Below are 26,910 nucleotides of genomic sequence, written 5' to 3' on the forward strand. Positions count from 1 at the left end.
TAAAGAATATAATTACACCTGAATATTGACATCCCAAAGGCCTGACTAGATGGTGACCCAGTCTGTTCAGTCAGGGACTATCCCCACTACACCTAAAGCAGGTTCTCACGTGATTAACACTTGGGTGCGCTGACATGCTTACCTCTTCTAAATAAATGTTATCCAGATCATATGGCGTTCTGACAGACTCTACCATCCAACTCTCAGGTGTATTCAAATTCAGAGTGAACAGAGGAGACTGTGGCATATCCAAAAATTTGGCTATTGGACCCTTAGCAAAACTATTGTCTGAAGTAAAAGAAATCTCTGGTTCTAAGACATAGCGGTAAAAGCTGAAATTAAAAAGAAAAGTGTTAGTTTAAAAAAAAATACAACCAAAGTCCTTAAGATTACAGGTCTCCATAAAGGTAAATGGGCTTATAACAAAGCCCACACTGTTTCTTGACCAAACTGGCCTCCTGTGGTTGTGGAAGATGCAAAGCGGAGCCGGAGGAAGAGGCTGGGAGGCAGGCCACCCCTCCTGGCGGCTGAGGGTGCTGCTTTCAGGGCTGTACGCATTTCCTGGGCGTTTGCCTTTCTTCAGTGAGAAAACTCACTTTTACCTTACAAAGTCCTAAAAGGTGACTGGCTGTCAGATCACCCTGAAAACACTGTGATAATTTGAACATTTCTCCTGAACAAGGGAAATGGGGGGAGCTGGGAACTCTTTTGTCTCTTTCAAACACTGTTTAAATTCAATTAGAATCAGCCCTAGCCAGTCTGGCTCAGTGGATAGAGTGTTAGCCTGTGGACCGAAGGGTTCTGGGTTTGACTCATGTTATCCAGTTGCAGGCTCCTCTCTGGCCGGGGCCCTGGTCCGGGCTCGTGCAGGAGGCAACCAATCAATGTGTTTCTCGACCGGGAGACCGGCCGGCCAACTTCCCGCGTCCCCTTCCCCAGGCGGCCGTTATCGGGGCGGGCCGGCAGGACCTCACCATGCACTGGGCCTCTGGTAAAGAAATAAACTCACCTAGAATCTAACCTATAGACCACAGCATATCTGTAAATTAGAAATTTCCCCCGGCCCCAACACGTGACATCCTGTGACTGTTAGCTGCTTGTGTGTCTTCCATGATGACAGTCACGTGCCGAGGAAGCGCCGCCTTCGGAGAGGCACGCAGGAGCCGCAGGAGCTCCGCACGTCCCTCCCAGCGGAGTAACGGTGAAGACGCACGGACAGTCTTCTCAGTGCAGCACACTGACCAAACGGTCCAAAATTAGACAACGGTATGATTCTGATCAATGAGGGGGGAAGCACAGCTCAGAGAGCGTGGCTAGTGCCACAGAAGTGCACCGACACCCACACCCACACCCACAGGGAGTCCTACAACTTCTGATTAGAGCAGGGAGCTAGCAAACCTAAGCATTCAGTATGTGATCTTTTCAAATATAACAACCCTCTTATAAACCCAGCTTTTAGATGTTTGTCAGCTATTGATTTCTTAAAGAGCTTGCTTTACCTTTTTAAAGGCATGTCAGAAAGTTTAGATTGGCAGTTCATAAATACTCTTAGATTCATGTTGATCAGCTGAGTTAACACCTGAAAGAGCAAACCAGATGACAAAACATAAATTTATCTCTTGCTATTAAAAGACAAAACATTTCTTAACATCTCAAGAAAAGAGACACACTCTAGTGCACAATCTAAATCACACGTGTGCGCGCACACACACACAGGCACACACAGGCATGCACACACGCACGCCACAGCCACTGCAGCCACCACCCCTACACAGGTGTGAAGCAGCAGCATTTTTAAAGACCCCTCGGTGCAGCTTACACACTGTGGTATGAGAACACGTGCACACAAATACTCACAACAGAAGGTTAGTTCATTACACTTCATTAAAACTTTATCTTTAAAAACCCCCACAACTTTAACAAGTTGAAGCAACGGTCTTTTAGGCAGAGCTCTTTTAAATGTTCTCAAAACTGCAACGTCTTATACATATCTAAGACATGCTAGTTATAAAAGGGAAAATGATAAATTAAAGTTCTTTTTCCTTTTTAGCTCCTCATCATCATAAATTACAGTATGGCACAATCAGTTTAATTCAAAGACGTTGTGCTCTAAGTAAGGATACTTTCTTCTCTTCAGTACATGCTGTGCCAGCTGAGGTCATGAAGCTGCCGGAGAGCTGTGCCACTCTGCATGAAGACATGCGCTCGCCTAAGAGGCCTTCCGGGGTCTCCAATGCCTCTGCGGATAACTAAGGGGCACTGAGACCTCAGCGAGCAACGGGCATGCGGTCACTTCACAGGAGCACGCATGACTGCCCTGCGCTGTGCATACCAAGAGCAGCGGGGCCAGTCTCTGTGATTCTCTGGTGACAGGGTCAATGATGGCCACGACATCAAAGTACGTCTCCCCTTCTTTTGGCTTCAGTTTAATTGCACTACAGAGATCAAAAGATAAAGCATTAATCTGGAGGAAAACAAGAAATCAAGTTAATTTGTTTTGCTGCAGGGGTTTGGAGGGGCAAGGAGTAGGGCAGAGCCCAATATAATTTATCAGTCCTCTTAGCATTTCAAAAATACCTCATCTCTAGAACTAGGCCCCTGGTGGTGAGCAGAGCTAATGCCAAGGAACGCAAGGGTCACCCATCTTGAACACGGGAGTCCTGGGGCCTGTTTCGGCGGACGTGCTGTCCGAAGTCTGGGCTGGGCCAGAGGCACTCGTTAGGGCAAGGACGCACACGCCCATAAATCAGACTTCCGTGCTTGGGAGAGTAAGTGACTTCTGATATAAAGCAAATATTAAAACAAACCCAATAAAAAGAATTTCTTTAGTTCTAATTTGTATGGTCACAGAGTTTACATTAGGCATTTTAATTGTCTAAGATTCATGAAGAAAGGGGTCAGTTCTAGAGCAGTGGTTGCCAACCCTGAGGTCAAAAGGTTGGCACTGCTGTTCCAGAAAGACGAGTTCTTGCTCAGGATGCACGATCGTGGCCATGGAAAGATATGAGCAAGGAGACAGAAGTTTCACCCACTGGCAACCTGGGGCTTCAGGAGACACAGCAAGGGAGGCAGGAGAGGCCTCATTCTAGCTGGAACGCCAGTCTGCTCACCCCTGACCGCCCAGGGCTGGGTGAGCAGCACAGTCAACCACGCCGCTCTGCGTCAGGACCAGAGGGCAGGGCGGCTCTAGGTGACGCTCTGCTGAATCTTAGGGGCAATCAGGATGTACACACGGCCCCTCGGGCAAGGGCCCACACGCCAACTCAGGACTCCTCCTGCAGACATGTCCTGACATCTCACCAGGAGGAAACAGCCAGGCTGTGAACCGCTCCCCAAGAAAACTGGTCTGGATTCTTTAAAGTCAGTCAAAAAGACAAAAAGGAAAAAGAAGGAGCAGGTAGTAGCTACTTTAGATTAAAAGACTGATCAATACGAAATAAGGAAACAGCTGTAAAAGCCATAGGCGGGTGACGGAGAGGTGTGAGCCGTGCGTCACTGAAGGTGACCCATGAGGGGTGAGTGGAAGGTGCACTGGGGTGACGCGCTGGAGAACGTAGGCATGACGTGTGAGAATGTCTGCAAGCGTTTTAAGTAATTCAGAGAATAGGTGAGTGCACGTTTGTACGCAAACGTACAAATATACTTGGGATGTGTTATACACACATGCACCCACAGATGAGCTAAATGCGGCATTTGTTAACAATCGACGCCAGGGCTCTGGAGCCGACCGCTGGCGTTCGGCTGCGAGGCGGCGCTGGGCGGGTGGAGGGCCAGCGTGAACGTGGGAGTTGCCCACAGCGAGGGGAACCCAGTCCCCGGCCATGGACAGCAGGGATGTGGCAGGCACCTGCGCTGGGCACTGGCTCGCTTCCTATTGTCTTAGTCAGCGTTCCTTTCTTCAGTGCTCCTGTGGCGTGGACCTAACACATGTTGCACGGAGCTGGGATGCATGTGTTTCTGATGCCGTAAAAGGAACACCTTTGGAACTCCCAGCCAGGACAAAGCAAGGCTCCTAACTCCTTGGAAAAACTGGACTATGAAGTCCAGTTCACATCTTCACGGTTTCTCACAATTTCTCCAACAATTCTGTATTTTCTGGCAAGTTTCTATACGAAGTAGCTCCAACTCACTTCATGCTGAATACAGCTCCTCTCCTGAGTGTGCTAGTCCCCAAAGTGCCACAGCTGCATGGAGTTCGTATTGTTGGAATTAACAAGGATTGAAAAGCGTTGAAACGGAAGAAAAGCTTTTACGCTACTGAGTTGCCTGTAAGGAAGGGCTGGCTGGTAAACTCACTGCTTCCCTGGCAGTGTGAAATGGGAGGCATTGCACGGAGGGCCCAGCGCTGGTTCTTCCTGTGCTGTCTGAAGTGCAGATTCCTCCTGGAGGAGGCCCCTGTTCACTGCAGCGGGTACCTTTCTCCAGAGGCTTCAGAGGTGGGCTGGGCAGGCCCAGCTTGTAAGTTAAAAGACTATAGAATGAGGGGGTAGTAGATAAATCCAAGGAAATAAGATTTCTAAGAAACTAAGCCAGCTAAGTTTATAACGAATGGGCATTATGTTAGAGAAGAAACTTTCCAATCATCCCGCCATGGTCAGTTTAAGCCGACTTACACGTAAACCGAAACCATCTCTTCCCAAGCCTGACGTAGGTGTTTTTGCCATACAGGTCCCTCCTGTGCTGTGTGAGAGGACATAGCCCTCTCGTTCACGTCAGCCATCCCTACCTTGTGAGGGGACTTCCCCCCTCATTTTGCTGGCTCAACATTGTGTGTCGATGAATGAGATTGCTGTCACACTGAGTAACTTACTGAGTTCAGGAAAGTCCACGTTCACGACAGACTGGCGATGGAAGGGAGTTGGGCATCTTACAAACAGCCTCTGAGTCAGCCTTCTGGTTGTGGAACAAAATGGGGTTTGCTGCCTTTGCAGACCCACGGCTGCTAAATCAATTACGAAAATAATTTCTTTCCCAGTTGAAGTAGATTCTAACTTAAAAGTCTCTGCTTATGTGATTGAGCAGTCTCATTATTTAAGTCTGCCGTTCTTTAGAGAAGGAAATAGAGAGTGGACAGTTCTACAGCCAGCTTGTGGTTTGGCAGCAACTGCCTCTCGAGCACTCTACCACAGTAACAACGGAGTCTTTTCAGCAGGTCTGCAGTTAAAGATGCACCATCTTTTCTCAGTCCTCCTGCTCTCAGTCCTCATACTTTCCTCAGTTTTTGGACTTTTAGGACATGAGTCTTGCTGTAGATCACCCAATATGGTAACTATTTCCAAAGCAGGAGTCATACTGAATTCTCGTGACTTCGAGAAGTTGCTGACATTAATTGCAAGAAGTAACTATATACAACTTTGAGAAGTAAATATTTCCAAAAAACAAAGTTCTAGTAATATTTGTAAACAAAATTGAATGAAAAGTTATAGACAACTTAAAATAAAAATTCTTCAATAAACCAACTTTTGGGGATAATGATCATTGTTTTACATTTCAAAAGTACTGACTTTAGAAATCAGTTGTATGACAATGCCTTTGTATGTTTGTCTTTTTCTGTGTATCTCCCTCCCCCTCCCCCAAGCCCCGTATATTTTTAAAATACTTAATAAAGTTTTTCTCCAGTGTAGGGAGAAAAAAAAAAAAAAAAAAGGTAAATCTAGGTTAAATATATTTGGGTGTTCACTGTAACAGCCTTTCAACTATTCTCTTGGTTTGAAACTTTTCCAAATAAAAAAACTTGAGGAAAAAGGCAAGGACATCCTCATAATGCTAAACAAGAAAAGTGTTCTAACAAACTCTTGTTTCTTCTTGAATATCAAAAAATTACAATTGATCCATGTAATTAAATGCTTTCTGTTTTCTGAAAAGGTGCATTCAGAACTAATTCAGATGGATTCAGAAATAAATGGCAACTTTTAGACAACTGAGATCTATATAGAAGTTTGACATGTGAGTATGAATACATGAGAACCATATGGCAGACAGATGGTCCAGGCAGTAGGAACTGTGTACAGACTTTACATGAAAAGCAGACGGGTCTGAGGGAAGGCAGCTGAGACTTTGGGGGCAGGGGACAGGACAACGACGACAACGGCGGACGGAAACGGCTCTGCACAGTGGGAGCCAGCATTTGCTCAGGAAGCTCGGGGACAGTGTTTACTATCGCCAGCCTGACCTGAGCAAAGCCGAACGCGGTGAGTGTGGTGCTTTGGAAAGAGTGGAAGCTGCCCCTGAACCCTACTCGCCGGTCCAGGAGCAACTGAAAGCAAAGACTCTCCGGCAGAGGCCCAGGTCTGCCGGCAGATCGTGTGAAGACGGAAGAACCGGTGAGTGAGGAGCAGGAGCAATACAGTCTCCGGGCAGGCAAAGGGAGCCCCGATAAAGCAGATGTGACCCTCAGCCAGCACAGCTCTCTGAAGCTCGCAGTGGAGGCCAGAGCCCACTGAGGAACACCCAGGGAAGAGAGCCCCTCACAGCCATGCTCCTGAACAAGATGCCTGGCTTTCTACTGGCTGCAGGCACCACAACATGCATCTTCATCTCAACACCCTGTGCTTTTCAGGCAAGGCTACAGTTAAAACCTTCAGAATTCCTGAAATTAACTGTGGTAAAACCCAGTTATAAAAGTCATGTAATTCAAGGATAACATTGTAATCTTAAGCCTTATATAACACATTGTAACTTTCAAAATACATAGTGATCTTTCCAGTGGATATAACCAGCAGTGGAGAAAAGTTTGTTAGTTGTACAGTGTCCGATGACAAACAAAACTATGTTAATTTTACAATATACTGTATCTGCTGGTGCTATTTTTATACAGAGAATCAACAGCCTTGTAGGAAAACAAGAAACAGTTTAGTAATAAAACATTCAAGTTCATTAAAAAGAGTTTAATATTCAAGGGCACACACAAATTCAATGTTAGTCCCATACCTGTGTCTGTCTTCAAAAAACTGGTACTCAATTCTTGTGTCTCCTTTTGGTTGAGCAGACAGGAGAGCGTCCACCTTCATTACCAAGTCGCTTGCCCTGAAAGATGTGGTTGGTAAAAATTCAACATCTCTTTAAGCAGAAAGTTTTTCCAATTATTGCTGAACACGGTATAATCAGCCAGAATAGTGAACCCAACAAGATGGCTTGAAGATGCCTTTGTACCAGTAGGCATGCAAAAAGTACTGATTTTGAGAATGATTAGTTTTATAACTTTGGGGAAGGTACTGATTTTTCCCTATGTGAATGGAGATGATATTTTGCAAGTGGCTGACCGTTGATCTATAAACCAGGAGGTCACGGTTTGATTCCCAGTCAGGGCACATGCTCGGATTGTGAGCTTGATCCCCAGTGGGGGCGTGCAGGAGGCAGCCAACCCATGATTCTCTCTCATCATGGATGTTTCTATCTCTCTCCCCCTCTCTGAAACCAACAAAAATCTAAAAAAAAGAAAAGAAAAGAAAAGAAAAAAAGTAAACTTCATAAAGGCTCACAGGCACCACGATCAAAGAGTCCGCAGCTGAGCTTCTGAAAGCGGAGGACAGTCCCTTGCTGCAGGCCTGGCCCTGGAGGAAAGCTGGCCGTGATGAGGAAAGGGTGCGCTCCAAGGGGGAGCAGCACGGCACCAGGGAAAAGACCTGACCGGCAAGGGGATTCTAACAGTATTAGAATCAATCATTTGGCAGCCCCATAACGACTCCTAATTCACCCAGGACAGACTCAGAGCCATCTCTGGTGAGTGAAAGGCAAGGCTTTCGGGCATAGTCTGGCTATTATATACTAGCCCACATAGACTCCAAGGGGCTACCCCCAAAACCTCCACGGAAGAGGGAGCGATCCATGGGCACCACCATGCTAAGCCCATGCCTATGCCCATGGCAGGGTGGCTTCAAGTCATGGGCACCTTCTGGCCTGCATCAGGGAATGGCTCAGGGCATCACTTCAGCACCACGGAGGTACAGGGCACCTCTTTATCTGTAAGGAAAAAGATCCCTTGCCATATAACCTAAGACTTGGCAAAGAGATTATTCTGGCAACTACTGAAGTCAACACCTCACTAAGATACACATCTTAAATTCTACAGTATGATGGTATTATGACATTTAAATGGCTACACCTTTTGATAGCCTAAGGGCAAGTTTACATGTAAACAAAGTTTGCTTCTCAGTTCCCAGGGCAGAAAAAACAAGGTTTAAAATTATTAGATTTTAAAATTTATTCTTAAAAATATAAAAGTTTATTTTTTTAAACTTTAAAAGGAAATTAAAAAACCTGATGAACAATATTAACTGTTGATTAGTGGACTGACAATTCTCGGGGAAAAGGGAAGTGGGGGTGCGGGAAGAGACTGAACATAAACTGTGCACCTATGGATGAGGACAATGGGGGGTGGGAAAAGGGCAGAGGGTTGGGTGGGAACCTGGTGGAGGGGGGAAAAAATGAGGAACTTTTGTAATAATATGAACAATAAAGATTGATTTAAAAAAAAAAAAGTGTGAAAGGGCAACCCAGGCATCCAGTGGGAGAAACCGTCCGCATCTCATACATGTGTGATGTGTTGCTACCAAGAACATATATGAAGAACTCTACTAATCTGCAACAATGAACAAAATGAGCCTTGGGCATTTTTTTTTTAAAGATATACAGATGGCCAATGAGCACATGAAAAGATGTTCAATATCACTAATCCTTAGTACATACCAAACCAAAGAGATACTACTTCAGACCCATTAGCATGGGTACTATGAAACAACAACACAAAATAACAATTTTGGTGAGGACGTGGAGAACTTGGAATCCTAACCATTCCAGGTGAGAAGTGAAAGGGCACAGCCTCTCTGACGCATGGATAGGAGGGCAGGAAACAGAAAAGACTGGCCCCACACCCACGTGTGGCGCTTGGAATTGAATGGGATACCTTGGACCGCAGCTGGTTTGGCTCAGTGGACAGAGTGTCAGCCTGCAGACTGAAAGGTCAGCCAAGGGCATGTACCCCAGTTGCAGGTTGCTCCCTGGCCTGGGCCCTGGTCAGAGAGTATGCAGGAGGCAACCAATTGAAATATCACAGTGATATTTCTGTCTTTCCATCTCTCTAAAAATCAATGGAAAAATATCCTCGGTGAGGATTAAAGAAAGAAAGGGATACCTCATCTTCAGAAGTGCCCTGAGGTGCCCGGGGTCCCAGCCCCACACCAAGCACGCCACTCCTCACCCCCCATGACCAGGGTTCCAGTGCCAAGAAGAGAAGTCCCTATAACTTCTGGGTGTAAACCAGCAGGGATTGTGGCTCAGTGACATGGAGGCTGCTGGAGTCCCAGGTGTTCCCCTTAAAGGGCTGGCTCATGAGTTTACTTAAACGCACTCACTCTGAGCTCCAGCGCTGGGGCAGTGGCTCAAAGGCACATAGGAACATTCAGGGAGGAGCTGAAGTGTCTGGCATCAGAGTGGGAGCTGAAGAGCCAGCCTCCTCCCAGACAGAAGTGCTGGCAGAGGCCACTGCTCCCCTGCTGAGCCACCACATCAGAGAGCCAACAGGCAAAGCCTGATTGGGTTGGTCTCAATCAACCTGGCCAACACTGTGTGCCCCATCTTGATGACTCCCTGAGACCCCGCCCCAACCAACTTACACACCCACCTGTGCCATTTCCATCCTAAAACCTCTTAAAGTTCACAAACCCCACACAAGCAGCATCTGGTCGAGGCATGCCATATACTTGTTGCTAAGTGGCTCCAAGCCTGTCACTCGCAGCAACTGGCCACAGTACACAGTTTGATCTTTCCTAGGCTCCTCCAAGCCACCACAAATAGCAGCCATCTGCAGATTGTTTTGTAAGTCATGCTGAGTGGCCCTGGCAGGGTACAGGTGGCAGCTGATTTTGGCCTGCCCATCCAGGTAGGCCCCACAGCCAGCACAACTGGTGGTCAGATTAAGAGCATGCAAGTTCACCACCCAAATACTACCCCAAGTGACACATTCAATGGGTGAACTTTTCGGGCATCAAGGCCCTGGTGAAGTGAGTACTGTTCTGTCAGGTCAGCCCCTGCAAAACAGCTCCCCACTGTGGTTGCAACTAATCCGTGCAGCCAATCAGCCTGGGGATAAATCCCTCCCATAGACCTGCCCAAAGCAATCAAGGTTCCACTATAACAAGAGGGGGCACACAGCCCATACTGGGGGTGCACAGTGCAGTGATCAGGGAGCTTCCTTCACCGGGCCCTCAGGATTACAAATACAATGGGCCACTCTACAAAGACTGGGAAATACAGCAGCCCTCCCTAATACAAACACATCAATGCATCCAAAACGAGGAGACAAAGAAACATGTCCCAAATGAAACAACAGAACAATACTCCAGAAAAAGAACTAAAAAAAAAAAAAAAAAAAGGAGAGAAGCAATCTACCAGATGCAGGTTCAAACACAGGTAATAAGGATGCTCAGTGAGAACTTCAACAAAAGGTTAGGAAACATAAAAATGGAGGTAGGAATCATAAAAAAAAATAACCAATCAGAAATAAAGACTAAAAGAACTAAAATGAGGAATACATTACAGGGAATCAACAGTAGAGTAGATAAAGCAGAGAGTCAAATTAGCAATTAGAAAGAAAAGGAAACAGAAAATAGCAAATCTGAACAGAAAAAAAGATTTAAAAAAGGTGATAGTTTAAGGACCCTGTGGGTAGCATGACAATATTCACTTCACAGGGGTACCAGAAGGAGAAGAGAGAGAGCAAGGAAAGGAAAACCTAGTTGAATAAATAATGATGGGAAACTTCCCTAACCTGAAGGAAAAAGACACGCAAGTCCAGGAAGAACAAAATGAACCCAAAGAGGCCACACCAAAACACATCATGATTAAAATGCCAATAGTTTAAGACAAAGAGATAATCCTAAAAGCATAAAGAGAAAAGCATAAGATCCCCTGAGACGATCAGCTCATTTCTTAACAGAAACGTTGCAGATCAAAAGGATTAGCACAAAATATTTAAAGCTACGAAAAGCAGGGTCCTATAAACAAAACTACTCTACCCAGCAAAACTACCATTTCTAATCAAAGGAAAGTGAAGGAGCTTCCCAGCCTAGAAAAAGTGAAAGGAGCCTCTATGACAACACTGATCATCACCAAACCAGTATTAGAAGAAATATTAAAATGACTTATTTAAGAGGAAATAAAAAACGCATAAATATAAATAATAAAATGAAAATAACTATATAACCTATCAATAATCACTTTAATATAAATGAAATAAATGTTCCAAGCAAAAGATAGAAGTTATTAAATGGATCAGAAAACAAGACCCATATACACTGAGTGGCTAGATTATTATGATCTCTGAATACATAATAATCTGGCCACTCAGTCTATATCCTATATAATAAAAGGCAAATATGCAAAATTGTCCCCTTGATCAGGAGTTCGACCAGCAAGTAAGCCAGCCAACCACCCATGTGTACCCCCCCCCCCCCCCCCCCCCGGCCAGGCTGGTTGGACTGCACCCATGGGCAAATTCACGCACTGGGCCTCTAATATGTATACACACACACACACACACACACACACACACATACATACATATACAGAGTGGCCAGATTATTATGCATTCAGAGATCATAATAATCTGGCCACTCAGTTTATATACTGTATACAGGAAACCACCACAGGTCAAAAGATACAGAAAGTAAAGTGATAATAAAATATATTTCAAGTAATTTTAAAAAGCTGGGGCAGTAGTACATCAGACAAAATAGACTTTTACACAAAGGCTATAGTAAAAGACAAATAGACTACATAATGATAAAGGAAGTAACCCAACAAGAGGATATACCTCTTGCAAACATGTATGCTCCCAACCGAGGAGCATCTAAACACATAAAGCATATCTTGTTGGACATAAAGGGAGAGAATGACAGTAGTGCTGTCATATAGAGGATTTACACCTCATTGACATCAATGGATAGATCTTCCAGACAGAACATCAAAAAATAAACAGGCTTGCCAAAACCGGTTTGGCTCAGTGGATAGAGAGTCAGCCTGCGGACTCAAGGGTCCCAGGTTCAATTCCAGTCAAGGGCTGTACCTTGGTTGCTGGCACATACCCAGTAGGAAGTGTGCAGGAGGCAGCTGATCAATGTTTCTCTCTCATCGATGTTTCTAACTCTCTATCCCTCTCCCTTCCTCTCTGTAAAAAATCAGTAAATATATTTTTAAAAATAAATAAAAAAGTAAGATGTATTTAAAAAAATAAAAATAAAAATAAACAGGCTTATCTATATACTAGAAGCCTGATGCACGAAGACTCGTGCTAGAATGGGCTTTCCTTTCCCTGGCTGCCAGCACTGCCTTTCCACTCCGGCCCAGCCCTTTTCCGCTCAGGCACCTCCTTCCCACGCTGCCAGAGGCCCTGAGAGACTGGGGGTGGGGCAGAATGCCCATCACCCAGCAGCTGAGTTTGCAAATTAACTGCCATCTTTGATGAGTTAATTTGCATAACACTCCTGATTGGTTGGTGGTATAGCAGAGGTATGGTCAATTTACGTTTGTCTATTATTAGGCAAGATACGAAAGGCTAAGTGACCGTCTGTTCGACTGTCTGACTGCCTGACTGGCCAGTACATATGACACACACTGGCAAGCCCATCTAATAAAAAGGTAACATGAAAATTAACTATCACTCTGTCACAAAGACGGTGGCACTGATAGCCACAAGATGGTGGCGTCCAGTCTCTTCGGCCACGCGGAGGGGGGGTGGCTGCTGAGAGTGGACAGTGTGAGCAGCCTGGTGGAATGCTTTCTTTGTCACCACAGTGACGAAGCAACCGTTCCACTCCAGCCCCAGGGAGGGCCTCTGGGCAGCGGGCACGGAGCGGCAGAGGCCTCTAGGGGGCTGGCCCGCAGCCTCCACGGCTGAGCAGAGGCCCGGAGAGGAGACGGCGGGCCCTCCTCCCACAGAAATAGCACAGCTACAATGGAAGCAGCACAGCTCATAGTGGAGTGCTGTGGTTCCCAATCGCTCCCATGGAAGTGGCAGGCGACCTACTGCACGCAATATCACACAATGGGCTAATAGTTTAAAAACAAACGTTGACACGCGCCTGTGCAATACATATAAAGCTCTTGCGGGCACCAGTCGCACACATGTGTTTCAATGTGTTGTTGACGATTGTGAATCTGGTTGGCACTTCTGTTATAGAGTATTAAAATATTTCTTCTAATTAAGTTCCTTTCAATGTGCATAAATCCATGCACCGGGCCACTAGTATGACATATTAGCCTAAATGGATTTAATGGATGTTTATAAAGCATTTCACACCGAAGCAGCAGAATGCACATTCTTTTTAAGTACACATGGCACATTTTCTAGGATAAATAACAGATTATGATAAATAATAGAAGTCTCAAAAAAAATTTTAAAGAGACTGAAATCATATCAAGCATCTCTAATGAAAATGGTATGAAATAAGAAATCAACTGAAAGAAAAAAACTAAAAGCACAAACACATGGAGGTTACATAACATGCTACTAAACAATGAAGGGCCAACAATGAGATCAAAGAAGAAATCAAAAGATATCTTGAGACAAATGAAAATAAAAACACAACTACTCAAAACCTATGGGACAGAGCAGCCAGAGCAGTGCCTTTCCATCTGCCTTAGCACGAAGGAGGGGAAACAGGAAGTGGGTCAGCCCATGGGCTCGCAAGAGCAGACCCTTCCCCGCCTTCACCTCCCACTCTCGGGCTGAGTGTCAGGGCTCGGCTCCAGCTGAGTGGTGTTGCTAGAGTGTCCAAGCACCGGGCTGGGCTGCCCGGTGCCTGAGCTGCAGTGCTCTGCTCACTGATGCCCTTGCCTGTGCAGCTGTCACTGTGGAGGGCATTTGCACTCCCGCCATCCCTCAGCAGGCCCTCCCTGATGGTGGTAATAGCAGCATTCAGTGGGAAAGGCTAGTGGACCACAGGTGCCCAATCCCATGGGGCGGAGGCTGGGTTGGCAGCTGGAACTGCAGGCACCTTGCAACACAGAGTGTGGAATACGGGCAGCCAGCGCGCTTGGTCTCAGACTGATGCAGGGCAGCCCCCCAGCCTGCAGGCAATACCTTGCCCCTTGGGCTCCTACAAGGGGAAAGGACAGACCCAGAGGAGGGACCTGTCTCACTATTCATATATGGCAAAGTTTCTCACTGAGCTCCTGGGCTGCACCTCTCCATGTTTAAGCCCAAGAGTCACTACTGATTTGGGCTGAAATCAGGCACAAAGCAAAAGGTCACAACCCATGTTGTAGCTTCCAGTTCTTCTGGACAGGAATATGTCTGACACCTGTCCCAAAGATCAGCATTTTCAGGACATTGTATACTGAGAAGTACTTATCTGATTGCTAAAAGGAACAGCAATGGAAATCTTCAATAAACAGCAGCATAACTCCAGTCTGCTTTACAATCCCTCTGATTGAGAAGCCAATTGGCAAAATTTTTCAGCAATCCTGGAGAAGCAGTTACTCTTGTTTTTTTCAAGAGTATTATACCAGGCCTAAGCAGCCTGACCCCATCTGAGAAGCAGCAGCTGCGCAAGCAGCCCACCCAAGTCTGAGGAGCAGCAGCCACACAGTCCATACCTGTTCAGAAGCAGCAGCCGTTAGAGCATCCTGCCCCTGTCCGAGGATGAGCAGCTTCGAGAGCAGCCCACCCGTCCAAGGAGCAGCAGCCTTGTGAACAGCTGGCCCCCATCCGAGGAGCAGCAGCTGCACATGCAGCCTGCCCCCGCCAGCCAGAGGAGCCACCACTGCTATGAGCAGCACCCATGAGAGAAGCTGCCACCAACAGAGGAACAGCTGCCGCCTGAGGAGCAGTCCCCAAATGACTCGACACATAGATCCTTCGGTGAGAGCAAAAATGGAGACAAAGAAATCCCCAAAGGAAAGAAAAGGCTCACCAGAGAAGCAGCTAAGTGAAACGGAGGCATGCAATATGTCAGAAAAAGAATTCAGAATAAGGGTCATACAGTTCACAAACTGGATGGATGAAAAAAAACCTCAACAACTTATTAAGAATCAAGAAGAAATAAAAAGTGATATAGATGGAATAAAAAAATACCATGGAAAGTTTCAACAGTAGACTAGGAGAAGTGGAGGACCAAATTAGCGAATTAGCAGACAAGGGAAGCAAAACACACCCAAACTAAACTGCAATTGGAGAAAAAAAATTAAAAGACAGGAGGAGAGCCTAAGGGAGCTTTGGGACAACATGAAACAAAGCAACATACGAATAATAGAGGTGCCAGAACAACAGGAAGAGGAACAATGATTAGAACAACTATTTGAAGAAATAATGTCAGAAAATTTCCCTGATGTGAGGAAGAAAAAAGTCACACAAGCACCGAGTGTCCCAAACAAGATGAATCCGAAGAAACCCACACCAAGATGCATTGTAATTACGGTGGTAAATATTCAGGACAAAGAGAATCATAAAGGCTGCAAGAGAGAGACAGAAAGTTATGTTCAAGAAATCTCCCATTAGATTATGAAATGATTTCTCAACAGAAACACAGCAGGCCAGAAAAGAATGGAAGGAAATTTACAAAGTGATGCAAAACAAAGTACTGAATCCAAGAATACTCTATCCAACAAGGCTATCATTCAAAATTGAAGGGAAAACAAGGAGCTTCACAGAAAAAAGAAAAAAAAAGAAAAAAAAGGCTGTGGGAGTTTATCACTACCAAACCAGCAATGCAAGACATGCTAAAGGAAATACTGTAAAAAGAAGAATTAAAAAGGGAAGAAGAAACACAAGCACAAAAAATAAAAATGGATACAAACAGGTACCTATCAATAATAACTTAAAACGTAAATGGACTAAATGGTCCAATCAAAAGACATCAAGTGGCTGAATGGATAAAAAAAGAATGACCCATATATATGTTGTCTACAAGAAACCCACCTCAGACTGAGGGGTTAGAATGGAAAAATATCTTCCAGGCAAATGAAAATGAAAAAAGAGCTGGGGTAGCAATACTATATCTGACAAAATAGACCTCAAAGTGAAGGCGGCAACAAAAGATAAGGAAGGCCACTTCATAATACTAAAGGGATCGATACAACAAGAGAATATAACCCAGATAAAAATATATGCACCTGATGGAGAAACCAAGATGGTGGCGTAGGTGAGCAACTGGTATGCCGCTCCCACAACAATTTAAAAATTAAAAATAATATGAAGGACATCTATCATCCAAAACTACAGGAAGGAGGTACAAGGTAGTTAATAGCCAACAATTAACATGATAATAAGAGCAATGAGGGACCGATGGGGCTCTTAAAATGTGACCAGCTGGAGAAATGGAAGAATGGCAGGCCCGGAGCAGCAGCAGCCAGGCTCGGAGCAGCATCCAGGACCAGAGTAGCAGCAGCCAGGCCCAGAACAGCCAGGCTTGGAGCATCCAGGCCCAGAGCAGCAGCAGCCAGGCCCGGAGCAGCCAGGCCCAGAGCAGCATCCAGACCTGGAGCATCCAGGCCCAGAGTGTTGCGGGGTCGAACTCTGGGTTCAAAATGAAAGGAAAGAAGGAGCAATGCAGCCAATTCGAGTGCCAGAGTGTTATGTCTGTCATCACAATGGACTCAGAGAAGCTGCTGTGTCCCTTCACCCAGAAGGACTGAGAGTTGCCCAGACGACAGCAAAGTGGGAGAAGAAAACTGAAAGCTATGCAAGGGACTGAGGTGCCAACATGGAGTCATCTGAAGAAATTAAAGACTGAAGTGGAAGCTGCTTCTTTAATCATGTTCCTGCTCATGCTAGCATGTTAGCTTCCAGTCCTCTGCAAAGTCTTGTGCAGCAAGTCCAAGGACTCTGAGTAAATCTACACCAGCAACAAAAGAGACTCATTTAGTAGCTAAAAATATTAATATGTCCATAATTCTGATTTCTCACTTTGTTGTTTTGCATTGGCATTGTTGTTATTGTTTAATAGCCAGAGTTTTGCTCTTGACATTCAAGTTTTGAAAATAACATGTATGTAATTTAGTTTTTGCACTGGCATTCTTTGCAATTCTTTTAAATTTTAGAGCCCTATTATTGATGTTTAAATTTTATTTTAATTAGTAAAAAAGGGTGAGATGTAGAGAGCCGCCTGAGAAGGCACATGGACATTCTTTTAATTTTTATCAGCTGAGCCCGAGGGCACTGGCAGAATCCTCTTATCAGTACTGATTTCTTTTTTTTTTTTTTAAACAATTTCTGATTATTTACAAGCAATGGGGAAGATTTTATTTTTTTTAATATATTTTATTGATTTTTTACAGAGAGGAAGAGAGAGGGATAGAGAGCTAGAAACATCGATGAGAGACAACATAGACAAGCTGCCTCCTGCACACCCCCCAATGGGGATGTGCCCGCAACCAAGGTACGTGCCCTTGACTGGAATTGAACCCGGGACCTTTCAGTCCGCAGGCCAACGCTCTATCCACTGAGTCAAACCGGTTTCGGCCAGTTCTGATTTCTTAATCTATGTGCTTGGAATGAGGAACAAATAGGACCTTGACTCACCCAGGTCACGATATGCTAAATCTTGTACCAAAAAATAAGGAGCTTACCCAGATTTTGATGAATAGGATCTGGGCACACTCCTTTTGACCTTAAACTCCCCTTTGGAAGCAAAAAAAAAAAATCTAAAAATCATATACCTATGGATGAGGACAGAGGGGGGTAAGGGGGAGGTTAGGGCAGAGGGTGGGATGGGGACTGAGTGGAGGGGAGCTGTGGGGAGGGGGAGGAGAAACAATTGTAATAATCTGAACATAAAGATTCATTTTAAAAAAATAAATAAATACATAAATAAAGATGAGAACATGCTATTGTAAACTTTTTCAACAGTATAACTTTACATACAAATAACATTTTCAATAAGGAAAATAACCGACAAGTGAAACCACCTGTAAAAATGACAAATACTTGTAATTGGTCAAATAAAAATCAAGTTTTCCTCAAAAAAAAAAAAACACAAAAAAAAACCCAACCAAACAAACAAACAAACATATATATATATATATATATATATATATATATATATATATATATGCACCCAATGCAGGAGCACCCAAATACATAAAATAAAATTAAAATTAAAAAAAATAAAACAAAACTCCTAGAAGATATCAAGGGAGAGATCGACAATACAATCGTAGTAGGGGATGTTAATACACCACTGACATCACTGGATAAACCCTCTAGACAAAAAAATCAGCAAAAAAACCAGCATTTCTAAATGGCGCACTAGATCAGATGGAATTAACCTATATCTTCAGGACAATTCACCCCAAAGCCACGGAATATACGTCCTACTCAAGTGCAATGGGATATTTTCAAATATAGACCACATATTGGGTCACAGACTTTTCTCCCCAATTTCAAGAAAACTGAAATCACATCAAGCATCTTCTCAGACCACTGCTGTTGGGAATGCAGACTGTGCAGCCACTGTGGAGAACAGTATGGAGTTTCCTCAAAAAACTAAAAATGGAACTCCCATTTGACCTAGTGATCCCACTTGTAGGAATATATCCCAAGAAACCAGAAACACCATTCAGAAAGGATATATGCCACCCCTATGTTCATAGCAGCACAATTTACCATAGCTAAGATTTAGAAACAGCCTAAGTACCCATCGGCAGATGAGTGAATTAAAAAACTGTGGTACATCTACACAATGGAAGAGTTCTTACCATTTGCAACAGCATGGATGGAACTGGAGAGCAATATGCTAAGCAAAATAAGCCAGTCAAAATAATATAAATATCACATGATCTCAACTCATTTGTGGAATATAATGGATATACACTGATGAAGAAAAACAGATTCATAGACAGAGAAGCATCAATCAGACTGTCAAACTTCAGAGGGAAGGGAGAGGAGGATGCGGTAAGGGGGAGAAATCAACCAAAAAATTTATATGCATGAATATAATCCTAACCAATGGACATAGACATTAGGGGTTGAGGGCTTGAGTGCAGGGGTAGGGAAGCAATGGGGAGATCAGGACACATATGTAGTAACTTAATCGATAAAGAAAAAAATAAAATCAATGAACCATTAATTGTTGCATCCCCCTCCCCCAAAAGAAACCTATAAAACACAACAAAAACATTCCTAAGAGCAAAGTTCATAGCAATACAAAAATAAAGAAAAGGCACAAAGTCTAACCTTAGAATATAAGAACTTCAAAAAGAACAACAATCAAAGCCCAAAAATGAGTAAAAGGAAGGAAATAATAAAGATCAGGCCAGAAATAAACAAACAAACAACAACAAAAAAAGATAAAAAATAAATAAATAAATAAAAAATTAATGAAACCAAGAGCTGGTTCTTTAAAAAAGATAAATAAGACTTATAAACTTTAACCAGACTTAAGAATAAAAAAGAAACCAAATAAACCAACCCAGAAATGGAAAATGAGACACCACAAAAAGACAAAGGATTATAAGAAAACTAGAGGCCCGGTGTACAAAAATTTGTGCACTCATGGGGGTCCTTCAGCCCAGCCTGTGCCCTCTTGCAGTCCAGAACCCCTCGGGGTATGTCTGACTGATGGCTTAGGTCCTCGCAAGATTGGGCCTAAGCCATTAGTTGGACATCCTTAGCACTGCCATGGAGGCGGGAGAGACTCCCACTACCACCGCTGTGCTGGCCAGCCATGAGCAGGCTTCTGGCTGAGCAGCATTAACCCTGTGGAAGCTCACTGACTACCAGGGGGCAACTCCTGCAATGAGCGTCTGCCCCTGGTGGTCAGTGTGCATCAAGGCGACACGTTGTTTCTGGTCATTTTGCATTTAGGGTCAATTTGCATATTACCCTTTTACTATATAAGACACTGTGAATAATTATATGCCAACAAATTGAACAATATGAAAGAAATGGATAAATTCCTAGAAACGAAAACAGAAAATCTGAACAGACTCTCTCACCAACAAAATCAAATCCTTCTCAAACTTCTCAAAACATTCAAGAGGAGGTTAGGCTCTCAAACTCATTTTACAAGGCAAGCATTATTCTAATTCCAAAACCTGACAAAGACACGACAAAAAAAAAAAATTACAAGCTATTATCCCTCATAAACATTGATGTAAAAATCCTCAACAAAATATTAGCAAACCAAATTCAGCAATACATTAAAAAGATCATACACCATGATCAAATGGAATGCAATGTTGGTTCAATATATGGAAATAAATTAATGTAATATTCTCCTATCTAATAAAAGAGTAATATGCAAATTGACCATCACTCCCACACAAAAGATGGCTGCCCCCATGTGATCAAAGATCCTGTCCCCATGTGGACACAAGATGGCCACCATAAGATGGCCAGCAGGGAGGGCAGTTGGGAGGGACCAGGAGCAAGGGAGGGCAGTGTGGGCAATCAGGCCATCAGGGAAAGGCAGGCCTGCAGGGAGAGCATTTGGGGGCGATCAAGCCTTGAGGAAAGGGCAATTAGGGGTGACCAGGATGGCAGAGGAGGGAAGTTGGAGGGCGGTGACCCAGGCCTGCAAGGGAGAGCAATTTGGGGGGACCAGGCCTGCAGGGAGGGCCATTAGGGGTGACCAGCTTGTAAGGAAGAGCAGTTAGTGGCAAACAGGTGGGTAAGGAAGCAGTTAGGCATCAATCAGGCTGGCAGGGGAGTGGTTAGGGGGTGATCAGGCTGGCAGGCAGAGCAGTTAGGGGCAATTAGGAAGGCAAGCAGGCGAGCAGTTTGAAGCCAGCAATCCTGAATTGTGAGAGGGATGTCTGACTTCCCTCCCTCAAGGGATCGCAGGTTGGACTAAGGGACACACCCCCGTGCACAAATTTCGTGCAATGGGCCTCTAGTACCTAATAAAGAGGGAATATGCTAATTGACCCTCATGCTGTCACACAGATGGCAGCACCCACAGCCAATAGGAGGGAATATGCCAATTGACTACCATGACCTCAAAAATGGCAGTGCCCAGTCCCCACAGCCCTGCCTGCCTCCAGAGTCCCCCAGTTCCCTCAGCACCCCCAACCGCCCAGCGCCAGCCCGAGGCTCAGGTAACCAGGGCTGGCTTAGGTTAGCAGTGGCAGCAGCAGAGGTGTGATGGCTGGGTTGCCTCCCACCCCTGAGGGCTCCCGGACTGTGAGAGGGGGCAGGCTGGGCTGCGGGACTCCCCCTCCAGTGCATGCACTGGGTCTCTAGTACAATATAAAAATATAAATTATTTATCATAGCAATAAATGCAGAAAAGACATTTGATAAAATCCAGCATCTATTTATAATTAAAACTTTCAGAAAAATGGGAATAGGGAACATCCTTCAACATAATAAAGGCCATATATAACAAATCTACAGTTAACATCATACTAAATGTGTTGGAAGAATTAATATCATTAAAATGCCCATACTATCCAAAGCAATCTATAAATTTAATACAATTCCTATCAAGATCCTAGTGGCATATTTCATAGAAGTAGAACGAATATTCCAAAAATTTATATGGAATTTTCAAAAGACCCTGAATGATCACAGCAATCTTTGTAAGAAGAACAAAATAAAAGGTATCACATGGATGATATCAAACTATACAAGACCACAATCATCTGAAAAGCAAGGTATTGGCATAAAAACAGACATAGATCAAAGAAACAGAATAGAGAGCCCATAAGTAAACCCATGTCTTTATGGTTGATTAATATTTGACAAAGGAGGCAAGAACATGCAATGGGACAGCTTATTCAAAAAATGGTGCTGAGAAACTGGACAGGTACATGCAAAAAAAAATGTAACTAAACCACCTACTTACAACAGACAAAAAATAAACTCAAAATTGGTTAAAGACTCAAATGTAAGACACAAAACCATAAAACTCATAGAAAAAAAACTTTGGCAGTAAACTCTGTCACATTGCTATTGGTAATTATTTTCTGATAATATGTCTTTAGGCAAGAAAAATAAAAGGAAAAAAAATAAAATTAGACAACATCAAACTAAAAAGTTTTTGCACAGCAAATGAATCCATCAATAAAACAAAAAGACAATCTACTTAATAAGAGAAGATATCCACCAATGATACATCAACTAAGGAGTTAACACCCAAAATTTATAAAGAATTCACAGAACAGGTTACAAAAACCCCCAAACAACCTGATTAAAAAATAGGCAAGGGGGGGGGGGGGGATTGGTAAGGAATGTAAACATATAATATCTTAATTTAAAAAAATAAAGAAAAAAAATAGGCAAAGGACATGAATAGACATTTTTCCAAAAAGGCCATACATATGGTCAAGATACATATGTAAATTGCTCGATGTCACTAATCATCAGAAAAATGAAAATTAAAACCACAACGAGATACCACCGCACACCTGTCAGAATGCTTATCATCAACAATGTTAGCAAGGATATGGAGAAAAGGGAACTCTCATGCACTGTTGGTGGGAATGCAGGCCGATACAGCCACTGCAGAAAGCAAAGAGTTACCTCAAAAAATTAAAAATGGAACTACCCATGACCCAGCAATTCCACTTCTGGGCATTTATTTGAAGAAATGCAAAACACTAATTTGAAAGGACATATACAGCCCTGGCAGTCTCGGCCTGCAGACTGAAGGGTCCTGGTTTGTTTCTGGTCAAAGGCACATACCTTAGTTGCAGGTTCCCCAACCCTGGTTGGGGTACCTGCAGGAGGCAACCAAAAGCTGTGTCTCTCTCACACTGTTTCTCTCTGTCTCTCCCTCTCTCTAAAAATCAATGGAAAAATATCCTCAGGTGAGGATTAACAAAACAGAAAAAGCCAAGACCGGTTTGGCTCAATGGATAGAGCGTCGGCTTGGGGACTGAGGGGTCCCGGGTTCGATTCCGGTCAAGGGCATGTACCTTGGTTGCGGGCATATCCCCAGTGGGGAGTGTGCAAGAGGCAGCTGATTGATGACTTTCTCTCATCGATGTTTCTGACTCTCTATCTCTCTCCCTTCCTCTCTGTACAAAATCAATAAAATATATTTAAAAAATAAATAAATTCTGTGTTTAAAAAAAACCCAAAAAAACAGAAAAAAGAAAGGACATATGCACAAATATATTCACTGTAGCATTACTTACAATAGCCAAACTATGGAAGCAACCTAACTGCCTAGTGATACGTGAATGATAAAGAAGATTTGGTATAGACCTAGAGGGTATTATACTAAGTAAATTAAGTCAAACAAAGAAAGACAAATACCATAGATTTCACCTATGTGTGGAATTTAAAGAGCAAAACAAATGAACAAAACAGAAATAGACTCATAAGTACAGAGAACAAACTGAGGGTTGTCAGATGAGAGGGATTTTGAGAGACTGAGTAATGACGGTGAAGGAATTAAAATTACCAATTAGTAGTTACAATAAAGACCCAGGAATGCAAAGCTCAGCACAGGGAGTAAAGTCACTGATACTGTATAATTATGGTCACTGTTAGACTTTGGGAGGATCACTTTGTGAGTTACATGAATGTCTTGCCTAGACTAATCTACACTAATAAAAGAGAAAGATGCAAATTGACTGTACCTTTGCAATGCCCACCAGCCAGTCGGGAGTGAGCCTCTAGTATAAAATAACAGTGAATGTAAAGTGCAATGGAAAAATAAAATTTTAAAAATACAGATGAAAAACATATACAGCCCCTAAGACATAACAAATTTCTTCTATGTAACACTTACACATCTTCTTCTACCCGAAGCTGTTGAATGTGAGATTTAATTTTCTGTCCTGAAGTTTTTAAAATGATGTTTTCTAGGAGGTGGAAATCATCCTGATTAAAGAGTTCATTGTCCTCCAGTGGCCCAATGATCTGTGAAGGAGAAGAGAGTGGCCAGTGTGGAAACCTGCAGGCTGTAAGGGAGGGCGTGGCTGTCCTCAGGCTACTAAGGACCCAAACCACGACAGAGACCCAAGACAAGCTTACATCAGAATGGAGGCAATGAAAATGGACAAGTACCATTCCCATGAACTCACACTGCTATTTACTTATCAATTCCTCAACTACACAGAGTGTAGACTTGTATACTTATTTTTACAATAAGCAAACTCTGAAATAAGAGAATATAGTTTTCATTAATTCTCACCAAATATCAATAATAAAGCCAAAACAGAGATGTAGCAGTCGATATAGAAGGTTTGCTCTACAGCTAAGACTTTAAAGTCTGGTTCGTCCACCACAGCCTACGCTCTCATCTCAGTGCTGCGAGACTTAATGAGCACAGGCTGCCGAGCTGCAGGCACGCCCCCACAGGCTCAGTGCTTCCTGTGTCCAGGTCTCACGGATTTGTGTTCTGAGATCTAACTGGAAGCCAAGCTTGTCTTGGGACAAGGTCCTCACCCTTCCGTTGCTGATCACTGCCCTCTGTCCCTTCTTCAGCTTCAGGACATCCCTGCAGTACATGGCATGAGACAAAATGAAATCCATTTTGGAAGACTCAAAGACCTCTTTAAAAAGACTGAAATCCATGCCCTAGGAAAGTAATTGTAATTAAGGAAAATAAGTTATTAAACCACAAAAATGAATAGCATAGTGAGTACATCATTAAAATGCTCTATTAGTAAAAGTAATAACTATTTTAATAATTAACATTATGATGTTTCCATTCTCCCTCCCATTTTCCCACCCTCCTACCCATCCATAACGCTCATTTCCTTTGCCTTTCTTTTATGTGATGTTCCAGTGGCAAACTAGTGTTCACGATCCCTTCCCTCTGCACTGGAAAACCTTTCTGACTTCAAGGGAGAGCCTTGCTTTTCACTGAAACAGGAAGCATACTTCCCACTTTATAATAAGTTTTTAGACTGAAAAACAGTAAAAGGCGTTTTACATGTCAGCGAATAAACATGGGCTTACACTGGATAGCTCTTAGCTCACTAACTGTCTTACATCTCAGCTCTTTGGCTCTGACAAGTCAAATATTGTCTATCTTTCAAAAACTATTAAAACAAATGGCCTGTGCTTAAAACATACATGTTAAAACGTAGCAAGTTTAAAAGCAATAAAGGGCATGTGGCAGATTTGCTATTTCTTAGAAAGATTCCTCCAACAACAAAAAGAGAAGTCCTGAGACTGAAAACTAAAAGCACCATCCGGCTCAGACACTGCAGCCCCGGGGCGCGAACCTCGCAGTAAACCACAGAGCTGGCCCCAAGCAGTGCAGATACTCACCCCGACGGCAAACTCCCCAACATCAGCCCCCGCAGCCAGGGCCTCCGCAGGCCCCTCCTTGGCCATTTTTGTGATGAAGTTCTTGGCGGCGCTGGAGGTTTGTGTTTGGAGAGCTGCCCAGATTGCTCGGGAGATCTGCGTGTTCTCATACTTTATATCTTCCTTAGGATTGTTGATCATGCTTATTCTCACATTGTTACTGGATTTCTATTTACAAAATAGGAAATAAGGATTATATAGCAATGTCTTCTTTTTTCTTTAATTATTCTTTTTTACTATGGTACTAGAGGCCATAGGGGGAGGGGTGGTGGTGTCCCTCAGCCCAGCCTGCACCCTCTCTAATCTGGAACCCCTCGAGGGATGTCCAACTCACAATCCAGGACTGCTGGCTCCCAACTGCTCACCTGCCTGCCTTCCTGATTGCCCCTAACCACTCCCATGCCAGCCTGATTGATGTCTAACTGCTCCCCTGCCAGCCTATTTGCCCCCAAATTCCCTCGTCTGCTGGCCTGGTCACCCCTAACTACCCTCCCCTGCAGGCTTGATCACCCCCAACTGCCGTCCCTTGCTTGCCTGATCACCCACAACTACCCTCCTTGCAGGCCTGGTCCCTCCCAACTGCCCTCCCCTGCTGGCCATCTTGTGGTGGCCATCTTGTGTCCACATGGGGGCAGGATCTTTGACTACGTGGGAGAAGCCATCTTTTGTGTGGGAGTGATGGTCAATCTGCATATTACTTTTTTATTAGATACCATGTTTCCCCGAAAATAAGACCTAGCACATGGAAAGATAAGACATCCCCTGAAAATAAGACCTAGCACAACTTTGGGGGAAAAAATTAATATAAGACACTGTCTTATTTTCGGGGAAACAGGGTAGGATAGAAGCCTGAATGCATGGGTAGGGGCTGGCTGGTTTGCCCTGAAGGGTGTCCCAGATCAGGGTGGGGATTCTCTTGGGGAATGGGGTGGCTTGGACAAGGGGCCTGTGGTGGTTTGCATTGTTACTGGATTTCTATTTACAAAATAGGAAATAAGGATTATATAGCAATGCCCCCTGGCGACCCAAGTGGAGGCCCTGGTATCTGGAATTTATTTACCTAGAGTGGAGCCAAGCAAGCCTCTGCTTGCTCCATGGCTGCCATCATTTCTGTTTGGATTTGTTTACCTTCTATCATTGAAACTTTGTAGCCTTGAGTGGAAACTTGGGCCAGCGAGGGCAGGCAGAAAGCTTGGCTTCTTCCATTGTCTGGGAAACCCAAGCTTCCCTCCTGCTCTCTGTGGCCGCAGCCTTCTTGGTTGGGGTTAATTTGCATACTCACTCTGATGGGCTGGTGGGCGTGGCTTATGGGTATAATGTGGGTGTGGTCAATTTGCATATTACTCTATTATATAAGATTATGTGTACATATCTTACCATTGCCCCCCCACCCCACTCCTAAACATGCCAATGTTTCGCATCTGTTGGTTATTATGTATGGTAGACGTTTTCAACTTAAAAAGTGGCATCAATATCAGCCATCCTACCTAATAAAGAGGGAATATGCTAGTTGACTGTCACACCCTCACAAAATGGCGGTGTCCACAGCCACAATATGGTGGTGCCTAATCCCCTCAGCCCCACTGGGGCGCCTGCCTCCAGAGTTCCCCAGTCCCTTCAGCCCCCCAGGGCTGGCCTGAGGCAAGGCAAGCCTCAGATGGTAGCTGCCCAGCGGCCCAGGGCTGCCAGAGGCTCAGGTAACCAGG

At 44.0% G+C, this 26,910-nt stretch overlaps 1 protein-coding gene across 5 annotated transcripts in view; it reads right to left on the bottom strand.

Moving 5' to 3' along the window:
* Positions 1–26,910, bottom strand: part of UGGT1 (UDP-glucose glycoprotein glucosyltransferase 1) — a 151,931-nt gene that overhangs the window by 34,239 nt on the left and 90,782 nt on the right. For all 5 annotated transcript variants that reach the window (XM_084891989.1, XM_084891988.1, XM_084891991.1 and 2 more), the window contains 7 exons: positions 25,166–25,372; positions 24,335–24,466; positions 23,676–23,806; positions 6,931–7,026; positions 2,333–2,435; positions 1,500–1,579; positions 143–332 (listed from right to left, as the gene is read on the bottom strand). In XM_084891989.1, the coding sequence (XP_084748115.1) occupies positions 143–332; positions 1,500–1,579; positions 2,333–2,435; positions 6,931–7,026; positions 23,676–23,806; positions 24,335–24,466; positions 25,166–25,372 (939 nt within the window). The remainder of the gene's footprint in view (positions 1–142; positions 333–1,499; positions 1,580–2,332; positions 2,436–6,930; positions 7,027–23,675; positions 23,807–24,334; positions 24,467–25,165; positions 25,373–26,910) is intronic.

Source organism: Pipistrellus hanaki (genome assembly GCF_964339955.1).
Source record: "Pipistrellus hanaki genome assembly, chromosome: 8".
NCBI classification, from domain to species: Eukaryota; Metazoa; Chordata; class Mammalia; order Chiroptera; family Vespertilionidae; genus Pipistrellus; species Pipistrellus hanaki.